Below are 22,906 nucleotides of genomic sequence, written 5' to 3' on the forward strand. Positions count from 1 at the left end.
ATATATATATATATATATCTTCTTCTTCTTCGTTTTAACGTGCTTTTATACCCATTTTTATATGGGGTAAGCACGGTGCCTTCTTTGAAGGACTTTGATTTGGCGGTGGGGTAGGCTGTAACCTCGACCGGCTGCCTTGCCTGACATCGCTTAGACCCCGGTACCGGACGTGTACATGTATTACCGAAACCCCCGCTCCCTTTCTCCCAGCAGCACGAGGAGAACTGGGCGGGTAGTCCGACAGTTCGAGACGTGTGAGGTGTCTGTTATGTTTTTAGAAGATGTTGGAGTGGCTTTGTTTATGTGTGTATTAGTCTGTAACATCCATTTGCTTTCAAGCAAACCTATCCGTTGATTACATACGTAATCCCGGGATGTCTGCACGGATAGCAAAGTTTCCGCCTCTGACTGGTCGGCTGCGGGATTGAACCCCGCCACAGGCTTCTATGAAGTCTGTGGTTGCCACTCTACCAACCAAGCCATCGAGGCTCTATATATATATATATATATATATATATATATATATATATATATATATATATATATATATATATATATATATATATAAAATCAGTACTTGTCAAAGGATGACGTGTTTGACCGAGCCAGGTGGAGGAAAGCTGTCAGAAGCATTGACCCCACACAGAAGTGGGAGGAGATGCAGAGAAAGAAATATAAGACACTACCCTACCTGCGAACATGCATAAATTTGAACAGACAGGGTCACAAGGTCAAAATTTGCTCTATATGCCTATTCTGTGAGTAAGAATTTTTGTAAAGAACTACCATGTTATCCTGAGTATTCTATGATTAACTACCGTGTATTCTTACAATCACGAGAATACTCATTTATGCTCATAAAGTATTGCTGCTGTACTTATTTCAATCTTCCCGGTTTAACTCGGTGCTGTGATGAATTCACATTTTCTGTATTTCCCATTTTCTATATTTTGTATGTATTTTTGTCAGTAGATGGCAGTGTGCATTGTTTACTTTTGAACTTCCAATGTCAGATGCTGCTCCTGCAAAATTCTCCCCAAGTTCATAACTTTCAAAGCATGGAAAAAATACTTTATTTTGAATCTTGCATAATTGTGAATTTTATTTTCTTCTGTATTTCTCTCCAACATCCAAAGTAATTCTTTATTATAATACTGCATGATTTGAAAATACTACAGTGAAAAAAGCGTAATCTGTTACTTTGATTAAACTCGGGAATGTCAGTATGACATATTTCAAAGTTCAATATCTTCCTTAGTTTTCATCATTCGTCACCAAAATTATGCCCTACATATTCAGTTTTACAAAACTAAGAAAATAATTAAAAATCCTGCTCAATTTTTACATGTTTTGCACAAAAACATATACAGTGAACCCCAGATTCGCGGGGATGTGTCTCCCCGTGAATAGGTCAAACCATGAATGCTTAAAACCCATCTAAAAACACTTAGAACTGCCCATTTTGATAGCTTAAACCAAGATAAACCCTGTAAAAATGCTTATACCTGAGTGTTTTAATAGTTTTATCACAAAAAGTGCATTTATTCATGAAAAATATATGAAAATACAGTAATTAGTGACTATTTCTTAGTGAAAAATACCGCAAATGGGCGAATTTTCCACGAATGATGGCTAGATATGTTCCACAGAGAAACCCGCTAATGCGTGAGTCCGCGAACCATGAGAACGCGAATACGGGGGGTTTACTGTATGTATACAAACACACACTATATATATATATATATATATACACATACATACATACATACATACATACATACATACATACATATATATATATAGACGTATACAGTAAACCCCCGTATTCGCAGTCCCACGATTTGCAAACTCAATTATTCACAGATTTCTCTGTGGAACATATACACACATTATTCATGGAAAATTCACCCATTCGTGGTATTTTTCACTGAGAAATATTCACTAATTACTATATTTTCGTATCATTTTCATGACTAAATGTACTTTTTGTGATAAAACTATTAAAATCCTCATGTATAAGCATTTTTAGAGGGTTTTTTGTGTTTGAACTATCAAAATAGGCAGTTCTAAGTGTTTTTAGAGGGGTTTTAAGTATTTGCAGATTTTAGCTATTTGTGGGGGGAGGGGTATGCATCCCCCGTGAATACGGGGGTTTACTGTGTGTGTGTGTGTGTATATATATATATATATATATATATATATATATATATATATATATATATATATATATATATATATATATATATATATATATATATATATATATATATATATATATATATTATATATATCAATGTTTCTATATAATAATCGTTGCCGTATATTTTCTTAGAAAAAAAGATTGTCCGTAATCTAACGACAATTGCTCAGTTTTATTCCATATATCTTTCTTTTGTGCATTTTGTAGGAAATGTATTCAGCTTTCTAAGGCCACTTTTATTTTTTTTCTATCTTTATTCCTTACTTGGGTACGATACGAAACGTCAACATAGGTGGGTTGGAACATCCGAAAATTGCACTCCATAAAAAATTAGCATTTTTTAATCGGTAACAGCTAATCAGCAAACACATTTATAGCAAAATGATTGCTTCCATGTGAAAGTTCAAACATTTCCACACAATTTACGTATAAAATAAACCCCAAACCTAATTATTATATTTTTCATGATTATTAAAAAAAAATATCTATGATTTTCCTTAAAAATTTTGCGTTCATCTTGTCTTTTTTATTATTTTTAAGCCTTGCAAAGATCTTCTGATTGCTTTAGGAAAAAATTCAATCATTTGCCAACATCATAAAACAAACCAGAAGCATATATCAGTTATAGTTTGGACGTATCAATTTTTATAAAGAAACTTTCCCGCCTGAGCCCCACTCTTCCCTCCACGGCATAAGTTGTGTACCGGATAGCACTATAGGAACCCCCATAAGCGCAAGAGGGTTAATATAAGTATAAAAGATGTAAATACAATGAAACACAAATACATATACAAGCCACCAGCAATACATGTACACTTGTCCAAGTTGTAGTTTAAAATTAATTTTAACATCCACACTGCCATTGCTACTAAGCACAGTTGATGCGGCTTATATTGAAAACATTAGGATACAAACTGTCTTCATATGTAATTATTATATTATTGGTTATGATGGTTAAGGTAGTTAAGTTCAGGAATAATACATTTTTATGGATTAGAAAAGATAATCATGCACTCTAAGATCTAAGAGCTGATGACCCTTCTGATGTATTGTCAGGAGGTCCAAAGTTACAGGCCATTACAGTGCCTATACCCTGTAGTTCATTCTGCTTCATCTCATCATGGAGGTTTGATGATGTAATGTAAGCATTTTGTCATTATCAGATTTTTTCACATAGAATGAAGATGAAAGATGGTTAGTACAATTATATATTGTATGTAGAGAGAAATTGATACTAATTAATTGTAACCAGCAAATGAAGAACCGTGGACCCTGTCACCAAAACTTCACATGCCACTAGTGACCTTTTACCAGCCAGACTGTCTTACTGATGACAACGCCTTGTTTTCTGTTATTTAACCAGCCTTCCTTCCAGTCTAACACCCGTGATGCCTAAATTCTTCACTTGATCATTAATCTCCCATGTGACCCCTTGTAAAATGCCTTTTGAAATCCAGAGATTGTTCATCTGCTCAAGTTTTGTCATATATATTTAACATGTGGAATTCTTGAAAAGTTAGGTAAGCATGATGATACTTCCCTTACAAAAACCTTGAATTAGACTTTGACTCAAAATGTATTGCAGAATCTAGGTGGTCTCTTTGGAAGAGAGTAGTAGAAATGAAAATATTCCTGTTTCTTAAGGATAACACTGAATATGTACTGACGAACTTCGAAAATTCGGAAAGGGTAGAATCTCTTCTCTTAAGCAGCCAGTTGGCCCACATATTAGCCATTAGATGGGACAGGTATATTGTGGTTTTACCTCCAGATTGTAATAACCTAAGGAAGCCCATCTGTTTTGAAAATTCGACCATAACGGTAGATGACATCTTTGCCACTGCTGACAACCATAGGTCTAGCCAAGAAACAGCCAGAAAAACTGATGAAGCAGATGCTTCCAAAGTTGCTGATTCTTGATAGGTACAGGGAGTGCCCTTTGCCCTAACTTGGTCCAAGCATACCCCGGTGCCTAACCGAACAATGTCTGGTTCGACTTGCCTTTGTTGGACTACGCCCAGTGTAGTGACATAAGACTGTTTTTGTCACGGCATAGGTGGAGGTAACAATTTGAATGATGTAATGGATCGTAAGGAATTATTCTGGCCTGAGATAAAGGAAGGGAATTGACTTGCTTGAGAATTTCCCTTTCCAATTCTAGGAGAATCTTCACTTCTTTCTTAAGGCCCAGCAAGGCATCAATACTCCAAGATAAATCGGAAGTGGATGCTACCGGCTCTAACCCATTGCAACCACGAATCAAGTCAAGTACATCATTATAGGAAGAGAAAAACTATTGATGGTCTGCATCCTCTACTTCCTGGCCTCTAGGGTCTAGAATATCTTGATTAATAACTGAAGCATAAGCTCTTTCAGGGCCTAAGACTTTGTTGGGAGCCTGTAAATCTCTAGAAGTCGATGGAAAAGTTGTCTTGATTTTTGTTACACCCTTGCGAGTGGAAACGAGAATTACGTTGGGATGGTGAATGTCATGATGGGTTACGATGCCTCGAAGAACTCCGATGTGAAGACTGGTCATGTATGTGCGAACAAGAGCATGTATCTCTGGCATGTACGTTTGAATGAGAGTGTGTATCTCTGCCAAGGACGTGAACGGGAACGCTGCTGGTAAGGGGATGGATAACATGTAGTTTGGTCACGTCAATGCAAGAGGGAGCGCGAGACACAATAATGTAAGTGTGAGCGACTCTTATTATGTGTCACACGATCACATCCATGTGAACGAGAGTGTGAGTCTTGGTCCCACCCACGTGAGCGAGAGTGTTGAACATGAATCTTCTTTAGGAGAATGTGATCAGGAATGATGGTATGGAGAATCTGAACGAAGATAAGGAACCGGCAGCTTAGATCTCTTGATGGGGGCCTTGATGTCCTTCCTACAGACTGTCGTAGCACTTGAAGCTGGAGCAGGATGGGGAGGAAAGGCCTTTTGATTGAGAGCTTGAACTGTAGGGTTGACAGTTGTAACATCATGAGCTGGTCGAGGTGCGGTGGAAACAGTCGGAGGAGCACGTACATGTACCTTAGCAGCAGAGCAGGACTGTGAGGCATAAAGGGAAGAAGCATGAACTGGACTAGCATGTACGTGCATAGATGATCAAATGACATTCACAGGGGAAGAATGATGAGAACCCAAGGAGAATCCCAAATCTTCATGCATGGAGAGGCTCCAAAATCTCTTTTCCTCCAACGTTTGACAGGAATCAATGGAGCAGAAGACGAAGAAGAAGATGAGGAAGAACGCAGATGACAAAGGAGAAGAAGATCTAAGATGTCTCTTCTTGGACACTTTAGCCTCTAATTGATTGAACTCCATGAAGAAGATACCTTTGACTCTATCACAAACCATTGGATAATAGAGTCAGGAGCAGTTGGAGTAGGTGAAGGCAACATGGATGACATCATGGAGTGGGGAACAGTGATGGTGAGTGTTGAAGAGGAGGTTAACGTGACGGAAGCTCTGGGAAACTGTTATGGCAGACAAAACTGGAGAGCAGGTGGATAAACAATGAGACACTAGGCCGGAAAGGGTCAGTATTTCTGGTAGGCCTAAGGAGCTCCAACAGTCTGACAGCTTCTGCGAATCACTGCCTGAAAACACACAACAAGGAGGGGCTGCCTTTACCCTCTTGGGGGTGGGGAAGGTTTCCCCCTCTGCAGGAGCAGGGGCATCCAAATCAATTACAAGATATGCACCCCCCAAACAAATCTTCCAATAACCAAGCATTAGAAGAATGAGAGGGAGTAAAATCTTCCATGAAAGAAGAAGCAGTGTGAGAAGTTCTTGGAAAGAAAGAGGAAGACCTAGAAGGGAAAGACGTGGAAGCTGCCATCAAGGATGGAAAACCCTCCCAAGATGGCGGCACAGACTTCCTTCTATAACTCTTCCTACCAAATCTCTTCCATTGCTCAAGAGGCCAATCAACACATTCAGGGCAAGGGTTACTTACGCTGCAGAAGTTAGCTCTACATTTATGGCAGGTAGAATGTGGGTCATTCACAAAGGAAAGCAGAAATCGGGAACAAGGATTGTTATTAACACTGGGGCATTTTCTCTGGAGTTAATGGATCTAGGAGGGTTGTGGGATTGCTTACTCACAGTAGGAACACACAAGAACACAAAATCACACTGAACACAAAAACCAAAAGGAAAAGCAGAATCCAGTAGCGAATGTGGGGAGGATATGGCAAAATAACTGGTTTTTAGGAGAGAAAGCAAAAATGCTTCCTCCTATAAAGGTGGTCAGAGAAAAACTGATGCTATCTTCAGAGATGGGTCATAGGAGGATGGCTCCTCCTCCTACCTACTGCCATCTTGCCCATCTCCTGATGCCACCAATTTCCTTAACATTTTTTAACTGAACTCCACCTGGCACTAGAGAACTTTTCCCTTATGTAAAGACCAGAGGTTTGTTAGTTATGAAAAATACAAATTGATTTAAAATTTGTCATATTATGTTGTCTCCTAAAATAGTTTATATTTCCTTCTTAGGAAGTGAACTTAGGCTGATAGTTCCCTGGTTCATTGCTTGGTCCTTTCTTGAATAATATTGCAAAATGTTGCTCTGTCCAATCATCCAGTGCTTTCCTTTTCTCCAAGGATATTTTATAGGTGTGAGCGTTTATTCTTTATCAGCTTTGGTTGGAATCCACCTGGACCTGTAGATTTCTTGGGTTCATCTGTATTTTTATTTTTACTATTTTTGCTGTTACTTGTATTCCAAATTGGCTAATATCCTTGCTATATTAATAGGTAACTAGGAATTTCTGATTATTTTCCACAGTACAGTATACGCAACAGTAAAGTAATCGTTTAATAGATCAATCATGCTTGGGCCACTAGTACAGTAATAGTATTACCAACTTTTTCTTGAAAGGCCCAGCAGTACTCCTGATTTGTTTGTAATGCTCACATGTACAATAAATTTTTATTGGATTTTTATGTAGACAATACTATCTTTGCATTCCAACTTTGCCTTCCTGATTGATTGTTATACCATACTTGCCAGTGGTTTTTTTTTTTTTCTTTTTACTTTGATTGCCTTTGTTTTTTGTGATCATCTCTGGTTTATCCATTCAGGTTATTTTCCTTTGCTGGATGGATGCATTTCCTCGTTGGATGAGTCAGTAGAGTTGTAGGCTAGCACTCTGCTAGGCCCGAGTTCGCGTCTCTGGCCAGCCAATGAAAAATTAGAGGAATTTATTTCTGGTGATAGAAAATCATTTCTCGGTATAATGAGGTTTGGATTCCACGATAAGCTGTAGGTCCCATTGCTAGGTAACCAATTGGTTCTTAGCCACATAAAATAAGTCTAATCCTTCGGGCCAGCCCTAGGAGAGCTGTTAATCAGTTCAGTGGTCTGGTTAAACTAAGGTATACTTAACTTAACTGGATGGAGTGTGGAACCATTTATCTTCATTTAAATGTGGGGGGGAGGGCTAACTGTACTGCTTTCATAGGTGTCGAACTATATTTATGTAATTGACTTCACATCTTTCTTTACTTTTTAGGTAACCACTATAGTTGGAGGAAGGTGTCTACAACTGCACACAACATGATTGTGGGGAAATTGTGGCTAGACAACCATGGAGAAATGGAAATCATCAATCACAAGACAGGAGACAAATGCTGCCTTAAATTCATAGCATATTCGTACTTCTCCAGGGAAACTCCCAAAAAGGTATTGCGGTAAATTGATAGTTTTATCTGTAAACAAGGTTGTCAAATTAAATTTCCTGCCCAAAATGGCATTACAGTAAATTGATAGTTTTTCTTTGTAAACAAGTTTATCAAATTGAACACATAAGTATTTTGAGACTTTTTGTAATGCTTGTTTGGATGAATTTTAATTATTTTTGTAAAACCCATTACAAAGGTAACCATAATGTGTAAACATCTTGAAAACCTATCCTAGTATATGTTTTATCAACAATTGTATTGTTACTGTTAATAATATTGTAAACAACCCAACATTACAGGTCACAGGGTATGTTGTAGACAGTGAAGGTACTTTCAAGTGGTTTATCACTGGTACATGGAATGAAAAAATAGAGGCCTGTCGTGTTACTTCACAGACTATGAGGGGAGGAAAGCCTGTCTATGAAACTGGGCCACCAAAAATTTTGTGGAAGAGAAATCCTGTGGAGTAAGTATTTTGTTTTTGCATGTTTAATAAAAATTTTATCACCTGGTTTCATGTTTAATAAGTTTCCAAATTAAACAGCCTTCATAAAGGTTGTTAAATCTAGCAAAAGGCAAGATATATCAGGTAGGCAGCCAAATTGTATGTTTATGTGTGTGTGAACTGTTAGCCATAGTTAAGCTTTGCACCAACAATATCTGTTTGCAAAATTCAAATAGTACAGTTGTATTCAGAATTAACTGTATCCAATTATATTGCACATATCTTATATGAACATTGCAATCATGTGTCATTTGCAGTCTGGTAATGTTCATATTCTCAAAATCATCAGTTGATTGAGTTTTACTGACATTCCCAGTGCTGTAGTTGCTAAATGAAACACAAGTCAGAGATACATTTTTTGTAAATCTACAAAGCTGAGTTAAAAATACAGCTTACCTTATATGTAAATTCAGTAAATATTAAGTAAAATATGTGTGAGATTTTGCAAGTTTGCCAGTTTCACACTTTGCTTTTGCCTATTCCAAAAAATTTTGCAGCCTTCACGTTATTCTTCTCTTCAGTCATTGCTACAACCATCAACTTGAATTTAGTTGTAACTTTTTTAAGACCCTCTTTTCCATTGCGTGAAGGATGAATAAAAATTTAATTTTACTTACGAAAATCACCTGTGAGATTGAGTAAGTTTTTAACAAATAACATCTGTCATGCAACTCTTACTAGATGTGTGTGTTACAGTAACTAACATCAGCAAACAGCCGTTTCTCAGTGCATTTGTTTATGTCCATTTTGCATGAAATAGTAAATGGTTCTTAATTATAAGACATAGTAATGTATTATCAGACAAACCATAAGTTTGGTAAGCCAGGTTGAATGTATGATGATTCAAATTCAGCCTACCAAACGTTTGTGTAGGCCTGTTAATTAGTCAAAAGCTAACTTGGATGTACAGTAATACTGTATGCTGTGTCAGTGGAATCTACCTAAACTGTGAATGTTGAGGCATATTTAGGTACGATGATGGATCGGCTGGTACCAACTAACATCGCTGATAATTCCATTTACAGTTCTGGTAATAATAATAATGGTAATTGTAATAATAAATAACAACAACATCTACAGTTCTGGTAATAATAATAATGGTAATTGTAATAATAAATAACAACAACGTCATTTAAGTAAAAAATATTAATTTGGCTTTGAGTTAAATATTATTGAACATCTGGTGTAAAATCAGCTCATAGTTGTGAACATTGGGGGTAACACAGTATCTTTCTTCATACCACATTTGCAAACCATATGTATGAAGGTGGAGCCGACTTGTTGTCACATCTGTGCATGATGTAGAGCCTAGGTAATCATTGTAGGACAGGAGTTAGAGCCCTTCATCCCAAGTCCTTTATATTTTATCACTGTGCCAACAAGCAGTATTCTGGCTGAGACCAACTATAAGAGAATTCTTTGTAATTGGTTAGTCTGTCTTATGGAGCCCTAGAGGGACCATGAGAGAGTAACTCATTTGGGGACTCACTGCGACTACCAAAAATAGGTTTTCCGTACGTCAAAACCTGTTTTATAACCTGTGAGCCCACATTCCTCAGCAACATCATTTGTAATACTGTATTTCTAAACACACTCCAGTCATAAACCTAAGCATTTCTAGACATCTTCAAGTTATTTTTCTGAAAATAATTTTGATCACTGTTTTATGATTCTATATGAAGAGTTTTAGTTCCTGAATTAATTTGATTAATCCTTTGAGATTATGGTGACAATTATAATCGTCAGCCACTCTCAAACTCTGAGATGTTGGTGATGGTTATAGTCATCATCAGAAGATATTTTTTAATAAATTCACCATAAATTGTAAAAGTGTCATAACAAAATTTGAATATAGCAAAGATGGATGCTTTGTTATTATGGAGATTGGCATATATTCTGATTTGTGGCAAATTTTTTTAAAAAGTGACATAAACTGTTATTCCACTCAGCAAACTTGTATCAAGTATATTTTACATTTTTGAATGCTCTTTAGGGTTTAATACATGGCTAAAATAGTCGTGAATTTCATATTACAGTAGTAGAAAGGCAATTTATTAATTTATTCTACTTTTACATTTTGTGAACAGAAATTGGATATCACTTTTCTCTGATTTATCAGGATTTTTTTTTATAAAAGTAATAAATTTTTTCATTATGGCTAACTTTTTACTCATGATACTGAGTAAAAAAATTTTTTTACCTTTTTAAAAATGTTGTGATAAAGTTCAACTCTTTAGCTTGAAAATGACACCAAACTCATTAACTTAGCACGAAATATAATGTTACTCAGCATAATGAAAGATAATTACTGCCAGGTATTTTTGTTCAGTAAGTGAAGGGTGTGTGTTCTTTACTTCCACACCTTTTCTTTGAATATTTGACCAGAACTCTTTGAATTTAGGCCTACTAGTATATGTTGACTAAATTCATTTAATGTTTTGCAGTCCAGATGGAGAGAAATATTATAATTTCACTGAGTTTGCATGCCAACTCAATGAACCCGAAGAAAATGTATCGCCAACGGATTCCCGCTTGAGACCAGACCAACGGTTAATGGAGGAGGGCCGTTGGGATGAAGCCAATAGAGAAAAACTAAGGTTAGAAGAGAAACAAAGGGCCACTCGACGTCAGCGAGAAGCAGAAGCAGAGCAAGCTGCAGCTGAAGGTATAAATTATAATCATATTATGTTGTGCGTTCATAGGAATGTTTGCATCACTTACTTAAAAAATTTGCTTCTAGTCAAATTATATTAGCTATTTTAAGTTAGTTAGTTAGTTATAAATGATCTGTTTAACCAGACCTCTGAACTCTTTTAGGGTTCTTCTCGGGCTGGGAATGCTAGTTTAAGTAGAATTCAAAGTAGAATTCATGTTTGTTCCAACATGTATACGAACCTACGCTTTCATATATGGAGTACTCCTCACTTACCAAGGTTTGGCTGTTCTCAATTTATATCTGTAAACACAATCCTAACGCTACCTGGGTCATGTGGTGTGACCTAACCCCAACCTCCTTCCCCATTGTCTTCACAGCCGCACTCGCATTTGCACGTTTTTTATTCATCTCACATTTTCCATTCATATTAGTTTTCTTATGGGTGATTGGGAGTATGTACTCCCAGTGCCTAGCATTTGCCTGGCCCTGTTTACCATTTTTAGTGTTGATATATCCAATTTTGTGGTGATTATTGCTAGATGAGGTTTGGATGTTTCCACCCCCACATCAGACTAAGGTTGGGGGCTGTCTGGGGAACAAGTGGCCAGAGTAGCAACAGTGCGGAGCAGAGGAGTGGACAGTCCAGAACCTCAGTAAGGGATATTTCCTCCTCTTCGAGCAGAAACCACTGTTGACATCAGTACCATTGAAGTTCCCTTCTTACCTGAGGGACTCACCCAAAGAGAGAGCCCTGCAACAGGTGATATGAGACATGCTAAAGAAGGGGGCAGTAGAAGTATCGGAGGGCAACATACCGGGATTCTACAGCTGCCTCTTCATGGTGGAGAAGGCATCGGGTGGATGGAGACCTGTCATAGATCTGTCAACATTGAACAGCATCATAGAGCTGACTCCATTCAAAATGGAGACAGCCCAGTTGATCAGGGAGGGAGACTCCATGGTCTTGTTGGACCTTCAAGACGAGTATCTCCATATCCTAATACACCCCTCCTCCAGGAAGTTCCTACGTTTTGTCTCCAGGAAAATCACCTACCAATTCAGGGCCTTCTGCTTTGGCCTCTCGACATCCCCCACAAGTATTCACCCGGGTGTTTCAACTGGCATCAGAATGTCCCACAAGAGGGGCATCCATCTATGGAGGTACCTGGCAACTGGCTCATTGTAGCACCCTCGGCAGAACAAGCCATGAGAGACAGATGAGGTTCTGCAGTTGTGCAGGTACCTAGGAATTTTGATCAACCCCACAAAGTCAGACCTAGTTCCGGCACAGAAGATCAGATACCTGGGCATGGTAAGACACAGTGAGAGCGAAGGCCTCCAGCTCCTTCCTGTCCAACCCTCACCAATCAAAGAAGTGGCAAGCCCTGATCGGTCACCTGTTGTCCTCAGAGAAGTTGGTACCCAGGGGCAGGACCTATATCTGTTCCTTGCAATGGAGAATGAAGGCAAAGGACAGACAGTACACACAGGGTTGACGAGTGTGACAGCAAGGAACATTGAGGATCTCCAGTGGAGGAGGAGCCCAGAAAACCATCTGCAGGGAGTTCAGTTAAGTTGGCTGTTCCCAGAGATGCTGGTTTACTCAGATGCATCCTGAAGGGGCTGGGGCCCCCACCTGAGCAGCATGTGCATTTCAGGGAAGTGGTACGAGCAGCAATGTCAGTATCACTTCAACGTCTTGGAGATGCGAGCAGTCTGGCTGGTATTCCAACACTTTCAAGATCTCCTCTAAGGGAAAACCATGGTTGTCACAAACGACAACACCTCAGTGGTCACATACATAAACAAGCAAGGAGGCACGATGTCCCACAGCCTGAACGGCTTAGCCATGGAAATGCACAGTCAGAGACCAAGGGACTGATGCTGACAGCCAGGTACATTCCTGGGAAAAAGAACATGGTGGACCAACTAAGCAGAGCAGATCAGTAAGTGGCAACGGATGGTCTTTAGAACAGGGTGCAGTGGACAGGTTACTCAAGTTGTGGGTTGGCCCCACAGTGCATCTGTTCACGACAGTGAGGAACAAGAAGTTGCCCCCGACAAAAGAGGTATCCCGCAAGACGCCTTCCGGCACCCAGTGGCACCTAGACATATACACCTTTCCCCCATTCAGTCAACTTCAGAAAGCCATCGGCAGACTGTTCGTGTCCCAGGGTCTGAGGATGACACTTGTAGCTCCAAAGTGGTTACAAGCAGAGTGGTACGCAGACCTTCTCCACCTTCTGGTAGACATCCTAAGACAGCTTCCCTCCACCCCAACCCCGCTGAAACGAGCACAATGGCCATTTGCATCGGGCAATGGCCTCCCTCCAGCTTCATGGATGGAGGCTGTCCAGCAACTCCTTAGAAAGAAAGGTTTTTCAGAAGTTGCTGCAGTCATTACCAGTCCCCTCAGCCCCTCTTCCCCCAGTCTGTACCAGGGTAAATGGAAGGTCTTCCTCCGTTGGTGCAGTGAGAGGAGTCTCCATCCCCTCAAAGCAGTTGCAAAAGATTTGGCATTTCTTCCTTATTTCGCTACGTCAGAAGGAGTACCTTTCCGTGTCAGCAATTAGAGACTATAGGTCCACTCCTGGGTATTCAAACCTTGAGACATATATCTGACAACTCCCATCAGACCTGTCAACTTCATGGGAGTTGTCGGACGTGAATCGAGAAGAGTTGTTCTCCTAGAGAATTTAAACCCACAGAATGGAGCATCACCAAGGTCCTTGCTTCCCTTAGGAAAGCACCCTATGAACCACTTAGAAGGGCCTCCGACTGGGACTTGACCCTACGATCAGTTTTCCTATAGGCACTGGCGTCGACGAAGAAGATGGGTAAACTTCATGCCCTCTAATACGACATGACCCACACTCATGGATGGACATCGATGAGCTTCACCTTCCTCCCAGAGTTTTTGGCGAAGACCCAGAACCCCTCCACACACAACCCAAGGTTCGATGGTTTTTCCATTCCTTCATTGAAGAACTTCATAGGTAACATACAGGATAAAATGGTGCTATGCCTGGTCAGAGCTTTGAGAGACTACCATCAATGCACAGCCCCCACAGACTGGTCTATCGTAGATTTTTCTTAAGCACTGGTCGAGAGAAGAGGGAGATGTCAAGGAACACTATCTCCTTCTGGCTGAGAGAGATATTTGGAAGGGTATACCGTTTGGAAGGTAACAAAGACCCTGCCCCAGCCAGAGTCAGGGCTCACAACATCAGAGGACTAGGGCTGTTGTTGGTGTTTAAGGGGAACCACTTGGTAGGGCAGGTCCTCTGGGCTGGGGTCTGGAAGAGGCAAACGACATTCACCTCGTTCTGCCTTAAGGACGTAGAACACAGGTCCTTAGATACCTTCACCTTGGGTCTGGAGGTGGCTGCACAACAAGTCATTTAACGCTGTAGAGCCCTACTGGAGCTCCGTTGGGAGGGGAAGGTGTCATCAGCTACATTATGAAGAAAAAGTGAGTACATTACATCAGCTTACAATCTTACAAGTCCTTGTGGGTATTAGGGATAATGTTCCTGCATGGTTACCCGAGAGATCATCCTCCCACTTTCAGGTGAGGCTCCATATATGAAAGCATAGGTTTGCATATGTGTCAGAACAATACCAAATTAATAAGAAATTTGTATTTTTCCTAACATACAAACCTACGCTTTCATATAGGTAAAGTTACCCTCCTTGTACTGCCCCACGTAGTCTCGATCTCTCACTCCTTCCAGGAGGTTGAGTGGTGCTGTGTATGGGCTGTCTCAGACAGTGGGGAAGGAGGTCGGGGTCAGGTCACACCATGTAACCCAGGTGGCGTTATGATTTTGTTTTCAGAGACAAGTCAAGAAGAGCCGAAGATAGGTAAGCGCAGAGTATTCCATATGTGAAAGCGTAGTTTGTATGTTAGGAAAAATACAAATTTCTTTTCAATTTGGTATTTTGACAAAGAAGCCACAGTCTGAAATTTTGATTCGTGAACCCTCTTTCCTTGATTTATGTAGTAATAAAGCCAAAAATTTTTTTATAATGTACATGTTTTATATAAATACTGTACTAGATAATTCGAAGAAAAAGGGTTTAAGTGTCAAATAGCATATCTTTACAGCCGTAAGTGTAATGCTACACTAGTACAGTCAGTAAATCTGTTCAGCACCAATTGCTAAATTACTAAAGTGGTACTAAAGAAATTTTTCCCTTTTTGGATAATGTAAAATTCACTTCTCTCAGCTCATTATGTGTTGTATGAACTAAGAGAAGGGTGAGGTAAGACAGCAAGGGAAGATTTAAAAGTAAATTAGATCCATGTACTGGGTCTGAATTTGACAGATGATATGAATAGCATCTCAGTGATGGCTTAACATGAATTGGTGCATCCATCCTCTAACTGTAAAATCAGATGTAGTATATGAGTAGCATCTCAGTGATGGCCTAACATGAATTGATACATCCATTCCATAACTGAATTTGACAAAACTTCATTATGTTGTCTTGTGGCATGTTTAATGTTTCAAAAAAATAACTGAACTTTTAAACTGATGAATTAGGTAAGAGTCTTGGAAAAGCTGTCCTTTATCTTCAAGACTCTATGACAGATGAAGATACCGAAAATGAACAAAACCTCAGTAATGAGGGTACCAATTTAAAAGAAGAGGTTTGATTGGGAAAATGAGATTCAAACCCACATATTTTAGTTTGGCATCAGCATACTCTGTAAATGCAACAGAATACTATATTATCTACGTAATTTGGACCTAGGATGAGTAATCTGTTGCTGGCTTATAAAGAATTGTTTAAAGCTGAAGTGTCTGTGAAACCAAATCACAGTTTTAGTTCTTCACAAGGTGCAGTAATTCTGCTTAATATCTTGGAGGCAACAAACAGCCGGATAAAAACTTGTTACTGGGGTCACTCAAGGTATTCTTAGCATAACAGATCTGGAAATATACTAAGAACCCAATATGAATGAACACTAGATGAGCTTAGGTGTAAAATTTACATTTGACATGAAAATGTCAAGGCTTGAAGATATGTGAAGCTTGTGGTTCACTTGAACACAAGAATGTGAAGCTTGTGGTTCACTTGAACACAAGACATCTGGAAATGCACAAATCCAAATGCATCAGATGTTGACAAGAACATGCACATGTGGTCCAAGGAACATCTATTTCACAAAATTATACAAAACAAAAGTTAGCAGAATGGGAATTGCATCCAAAGAATTTAAACTGGAATTGAAAGTGAGAGATCTCAGATATTTATTCATGATATAAGGAAACCCAGTAAAACATGAAACTAAACCAATATCAAATAATACTAGTAACAGTTATCATATACAAGAACATTACAACAACCAAAATAGGCAAATCCAAATTGACCTCAATCCCTACAGTATTCTAGTGGCAATAGATGGTAGAAGCAACTGGTAGCAACTACAGCTTTATTTTTCCACAGTTAAAGAGAACAGTATACCAGTAACAAATGAAATTAGTAGAATAAATGTGTAGTGCCAAGCTAACAGGAGCATGCCACCTCAAAGAAATTTGAATGTAAAAGAGTAGAAGAGAAGAGGTAGTACTACTATCTCCTGTAATTGTCACTCCAAGTACCATAACCAGTCTATTGTAATTGAACTTGTCATTTATGTGGCCATCAAGCCTTGCTTATATTTTATGGAAATCCAGTAAATATTCCTGGGCTTCTTCTGTGTGAAGTTTGAAACTTTTGATTGCAATTTATGTGCAATATAAAACTGCATACAATAAAACTACAATACAAAATTCTCAAATTTCAGTTATTAAACTGTACCTTTAGAATAATTTCTTTGTTCTATATAACCAGTGTAATCAGCCAGAAGTAACTGGGTGTGAACTCTTTAGAAACCTCTAAGATTTTTAGCATCCGTATGGCTTTCTGAGCATAGCCTCAACACCACTATATAATGAAAACAGATATCTGGGCTTCATCAGTAGGATACAGTTATATGTAGAGGAAACAAAAGTTCTGATATTTCATCAGTTGGATACAGTTATCTGTAGAGGAAACAAAAGTTCTGGAAGAACAGACATGAAATTGAATTTAAGATGAATGTCCACAGAACTCCCATACGTCAAACTGAAATTCTTTGATGTAATATTTGACATCCACTTCAGTTGGAAAGCTTTTACCTTTGACATGGAGTGTTGGCAGGTTAACCTTAATGTTAGCAACCATTGACTGTAACGAGCTCAAGACATGCACCTGAGGTATTAGCAGACCTGTACAGACTGAAAGTGATGAGTCTCCCTTACCCTTCACTGTGATCTGTTTATTAATTAGTATTGCAATGAAGAGGTAAACAAGTGATTAGATCAAAGGGTTGTTATAATTAATCATTCACAACCATTCACCAATAGAGCACTAAACATAGTAAAATTTGCACCTCCACGGATAAGGCATAAAATGCAAATTTTAACACATTAATATCAGAAAAAAATTACACTAGAATATCCTAAACAGCATGTAGTATAAGACACCATGACATAAAAAGGTCCACAACCACTGGGTCAGATTCTTTGATGTGTGAATAGCACACTAACGTAGTCAAAATCTTTCTGAGGTATTGGATGGATGTGCAGAACCGCTAATGAAATTCTGTGGTGTGGGATATGGTGCAGTATCCTATGGAAATATAAACCATTGCCTTTTATGTAGGAATATTCCCCAGTGCAAGCTGAAAAATGCTCATACTTACAAGGTGATGGCTTGTACCTGTATATCTATAAAAATACAAAATTCTGTAGACGAAAAAAAATTATTTTTTATTAGCTAAGAAAGATCTATTTCGACAAAGGTTTGTCCACAATATTTTCTGCTTGTAATCTTATCAAAAATAAAATTTCACAGTTTGTAATTTTCAGTGGGATTTTATGCCCACCTTAAAAGCACTTCTGTTTAAAATTAATGTCCCAAGAATTTTCTTGTACAAGTCAGATTCTCTTTGCAAAATTATGTGAAACTGGTAAAATGCTGAACTAGGCTGTATCTTACTTATGTAGGCATTGAAGGAAATGCAGATGCAGACAAAAAAGCCAGATTTACGTATGTTATAACTAGATTGAGTCAAATCTCCTATAAAGATTTTGAGATTGCTGAGGTCCATTCTTGTGAGTAAATGGCTAGATTTATGGAGTATTGATACCCCAAAAAATGTGCATTTATATATAGACCAGATCAGCCATCAGTAGGGCTGTGGCAGTGACAGCACCATAAGAAAGACATGTAGAAGTGGTACAGTATTATCCTGGTTGAAAATTGGTTGCACAAGTGTAACACATGTTTATATAATGGCCACCCCATATGACCCAGCTCTCATTTGCACAAAAAGTACCTTGCAGGAAGGTACCATTTACAATGTGCCTCAGATGACTCAATGTAGATGGTATGACAGGTTCTTTTAGCAGTCCTTTGACCCAAGCCGCATTGCTCTCTCCCTTTACTTTACATCCATTTAAATTTTGTATCTTCCTACTTACCTTTTCAACTTCAGTAAACAGCACCATGATTATGACCATCTAGAAATACAGCATATCCAATTTTCACTTCACATATAGTAACAAATCTTTTGGATGAATCCTATGACCATCTAGAAATATCTCATTGGTATCATTAAACTCTCTTATAGCTTATATTCAAGTTGAGAATCCCATATAACATTAACAACACACATTTTGCTCATGTCCACATTTCATTTGATAGCAGATGATGCGGACACACAATCCTTTGAAGACATTTTGTCAGAACAGTTTTTTTCAGGCTATCCTGTTGTAAGTTTTCTTGAAGCTGTAATTTATTTTATAGGATATAATTATTTATTTTCTATAAGAAGTTACTCTGGATGAAGTATTTTTTATAACTAAAATACATTACCAATTCCCTGTAGGTTAAGTGCTGCAAGACAGAAAATATAAACCCAGCTTAACCGTAATCAGGGGACTAATGCCTTTTATGGATTACATGTTTAGTTGAATTTCATTTACATCTTTAAATGTACAGTATTTATTTTGTACCATTATTACTGTATGCATATATTGACAGTCCTCGTATTTCTTAACAGGTAGGGAGTATCCTCCTTACAGTCCAGTATGGTTCAAGAAGGAGACTGATGAGACAGGGGCATTATCCTTTAGGTATACACACGAATATTGGGACTGTAAAGAGAGGCAGGATTGGTCCAGATGTCCTGATATCTTCTAGTACCCAAATGTAGTACCTGCCTTAATAATTAGCCATGTGGCTCTTTCTACCAAATTAATGGTGATATGGAGGCAGTGTCATTTTGTATGTAAATTTGGTAAAATGGAGCTATATTATGTGAAATTTTTTAGATTATTTTTGATGACATTGTATGAAATCATGATTTTCATCATAGCTTGGTCCCTAGTTGAAAGTGATAAAGCAGTGATAATGACCTTGCTGTGCAAGATGAAGAAAAGACATTCTCAAGCCTTAGAATGTTATAGATGGTCGTCCTTCAATATTTTACGTGATGCCTCAAAGAGGAGATGATGCTTCTGAAAGCCCTTTTGCTCACTCTTGATTTCATGACTCCATATCAAGGACTCAGAATTGCCCTCTAAGGCTTCGGGTGCTAATAGTGTTGCTGTAGGTATTTCTACAGCTTTGAGGTACTTGTTTTTTTATGTGATCATATTTTTATGTAAAACTAAGTTGCCCCAGAGAAACTTCTCATATAGTGTTCAAAGTGCAAAAGTGATTCACAGTGAACTGCATCCCAGTTACACTTGATGGACCAATTTGAAAAAGAACTTTTTTTTTTTATTTGCACACTACGTTTGTAGTTAAACCATATATATATGTGTTGATTCTTATGAAAATGTGTTACTGTCTTGGCTATTACTATGTTGAGTTGTATGTCAACATGTAAATTCTCAGTTTTACAGGGCTTGTGCATCTGTGCATTCATATGCTGCCTTGACAAGATTTATTTTGTCTTCTCTTTTTTTGAGAAATAAGTGAAAGACAAAGGTGTATCAGTACTCAAACAATAATTCAGTTTTGTTTATACAAGATGGGAAATGTGAAAGGTAATTTTAAAAGCCTTTTCATTATTTATTAGAGCTTGATCCTGCACAGAATTCTCAAAGTTTGATGGTTTGTGTAGTATAATTTAGGACTTTTGAATTGTTGTTGGTGCATATTGAAGATCATCAGAGTACAGTATATATTGTTAGTATCCCCTCCTTCCTTTAATGATTAGACATCTCATTGTAAAATAATGTCTCATAGCTGCATCATTCACTAGAGTATGGATTGATATATGCATCTGGCTTCATGCACACATCATGTGTTTCGACATAAAGCTGTTCAGTTACTGTGCTACTCTGGCTACTGAAACTAGACAGCAGCATAAATGCATAAAATTACAAGATCCAAGTATTAACTATTTTATGAAGTCTAATTTTTCTGTATCTTTCATTAATGGTGTGCTGGGTCCTTTGAGGAAGAATTTTTATAATTTTGTGACAAGGCTGCTAAAATTGTAGATGTTTTTCTCATTTTGAAGATGATTTGGTTATTCATGCTGACATAGATTACAACATTGTTCAGTTTGTTGATGCTGACATAGACAACATTATTCTTATTTTAGAATGTGTTGCATTATATTGTGGGTTGATACTGATTTGCAGTAATGTCATGCAAATTAAGTTGGGTGTATGGTTAAGACTTAATATATTTGATCCAAATATTATTAAACAGTACAGGTGGTGATTCTAAGTCTTTGTAGCTATGTGGCCAACCGTCCTTATCAATTTGTCCATCTGCCAGTGTGAAACCAGTGGTGGTGAGAAGATATCTGTAACCATTTTGTTGTAAGGGTAAGTTTTGTTAAATATACCAATCTTATTCATAAATAGGATTCACCTTTGTTATTGGTTTTGGTTACTAATTGTCTTTCATGGAACCACTGAGCATATCTCATGGAACTCCTTCTATAGCGTGAGGATGTGGCCATCAATCTACTTTAGGTATTAGCATGGCACAGGAAATTTATTTGCATACCATGACTCTGCTCAAAGAAGCTATGGCTTCCTCTTGCTATTATTCAGTTTTGTTGATAAACAATAATAGTACATCACAGATGTCAATTTTTACTTTATACCTGTTTTTAAGAAAAATTTGTGCTCTGTAAAAATTTAGATTGTAGGCAAAAAAAAAAACAAAAGCTTATCAAAGAAGATACAAAAACAATTTCATGAAAACTTACTAGATATCCAAAATTGTAGTGTGATTTCACTCCATAGCCGAACTTTGCATAGGTATAGTTGTTGATCTGTTGAGCAATTTGTGCATATTTTTTATGCCTGAAGGTGTTTAGATAATATGAATTTGTATGATAGAAACCATAGTAAAGCAGCAGTTCACCCAAAAGGAGGCTCGACTCATTCTCTGGTACTGAACATAATCTAGTGAAGTGCTTGAAGAATTTGTAATTCAGGTATGGATGAATTATAAAAGTATTACACATTTCTCTACACCAGGTAACTTGGTTATTATTGTACTGATATTGATGGGAACAACTTATCTAAAGCATAATCTGTAATTGTTTTAACTTGAAATAGTTTAGCATTTGTGTGCATTAGATTAGTTGATTCCATCACATGATAGATTTATTGCTTGTGATAAACAGGTGTAAGAAAATAGGGCAGCCATTGGCTCTGTAGGACTGGATAGGGACTTCATCTGTACATATTCTCACTTTTAGAGGAGTGTGCGCTGACCAATGTTATGGTTAAACCTCATTATTATTATTTACGTTTGCTCATTTGATTTTCACGTGCCATTGGTAGTGCTGTGCTAAAATGGGAATGCATATTTCTTTGTTTGGTAACTTGAATATATTTTATGTAGATGTCAAGTAAGTAGTAATGAGGTTTGATTGTAAAATTAGATTTATAGCCTATTCTACAAACCAATTGAAAATGCTGTTGTTAAAGCTTTATATGAGGGGAATTGTCTCCTGTTATTTTGATAGGCTAAAATGAGCATTTTAATAAAGAGTATTGGCAGATGATACATATTCTGTTGTTTATTATAAATTTGAACTTACAGTACAGTATATAACTATTGATCAGTACAATGCTGAGCATTGAATTAAAATGTGGCAGTTGTTTTTGCTACAGAAAGTAATGTTAGTTGGCAGATGATACCTCTGCAATGTTATGTTGTTGCAGGGGAATATTGTACTAAGTTATCTTTACATTATTCTTACATATATTATTTGGATGATGAGTTAATTGCTTTTGTGATATGAGATAAATAAAATGGGAGACTAGTGTTTACAGGAAGTTTCTTTAACCCTTTATGAGGAGTATCTGTGATTTTAGTACTGCTTTTGGCATATAGTGTTTACATGAAATTTCTTTTACTCTTTCCAAGGAATCTTTTTTAATTCTTACACTATTTTGGAGTATTGTACAATGAACAAATCCTATTTGAGGCTGACTAGGTGAACAATCCAACACCGTTACCTAACCCTTTTTCACGGAAACAGACAGTTGACCTAACATGAGAAAAATAGCACCAGATTTTGACAGATTACTGTATGAATCAAGGAAAATACATATATGTAGATATATGTGATAGGAGATAAATGGGAAAACTTCCGAGAGAAAAAATGGATTAAGAACAGAACTCTGTACAGCATTTTTCTATGCACCATATTCTATCACAATGAAATGGATGTACGGAGCTCATGATAAAGTGAAAAGTTGCAAAATCCCTGTATCTGGGATGTGGTAGGCTTGGCAGGACTCAGTTGGTAGTGCTCTCCAGTTGACCAAA

General features: G+C 37.7%; 2 protein-coding genes across 22 annotated transcripts in view; one reads left to right on the forward strand and one right to left on the reverse strand.

The window, feature by feature from the left end:
- The window catches only part of Osbp (oxysterol binding protein), a 420,928-nt gene extending 398,526 nt beyond the window's left edge, over positions 1 to 22,402 (forward strand). For all 21 annotated transcript variants that reach the window (XM_067098146.1, XM_067098127.1, XM_067098129.1 and 18 more), the window contains 4 exons: positions 7,733 to 7,902; positions 8,201 to 8,367; positions 10,851 to 11,071; positions 19,158 to 22,402. In XM_067098146.1, the coding sequence (XP_066954247.1) occupies positions 7,733 to 7,902; positions 8,201 to 8,367; positions 10,851 to 11,071; positions 19,158 to 19,297 (698 nt within the window). In that variant the 3' untranslated portion in view covers positions 19,298 to 22,402. The remainder of the gene's footprint in view (positions 1 to 7,732; positions 7,903 to 8,200; positions 8,368 to 10,850; positions 11,072 to 19,157) is intronic.
- mRpL55 (mitochondrial ribosomal protein L55) overlaps positions 1 to 22,906 on the reverse strand; it is a 59,813-nt gene that overhangs the window by 3,046 nt on the left and 33,861 nt on the right. The gene's annotated exons all lie outside the window — the stretch shown is intronic.

The sequence above is a fragment of the Macrobrachium rosenbergii genome, chromosome 54, assembly GCF_040412425.1.
Source record: "Macrobrachium rosenbergii isolate ZJJX-2024 chromosome 54, ASM4041242v1, whole genome shotgun sequence".
In the NCBI taxonomy this organism is placed as follows: domain Eukaryota; kingdom Metazoa; phylum Arthropoda; class Malacostraca; order Decapoda; family Palaemonidae; genus Macrobrachium; species Macrobrachium rosenbergii.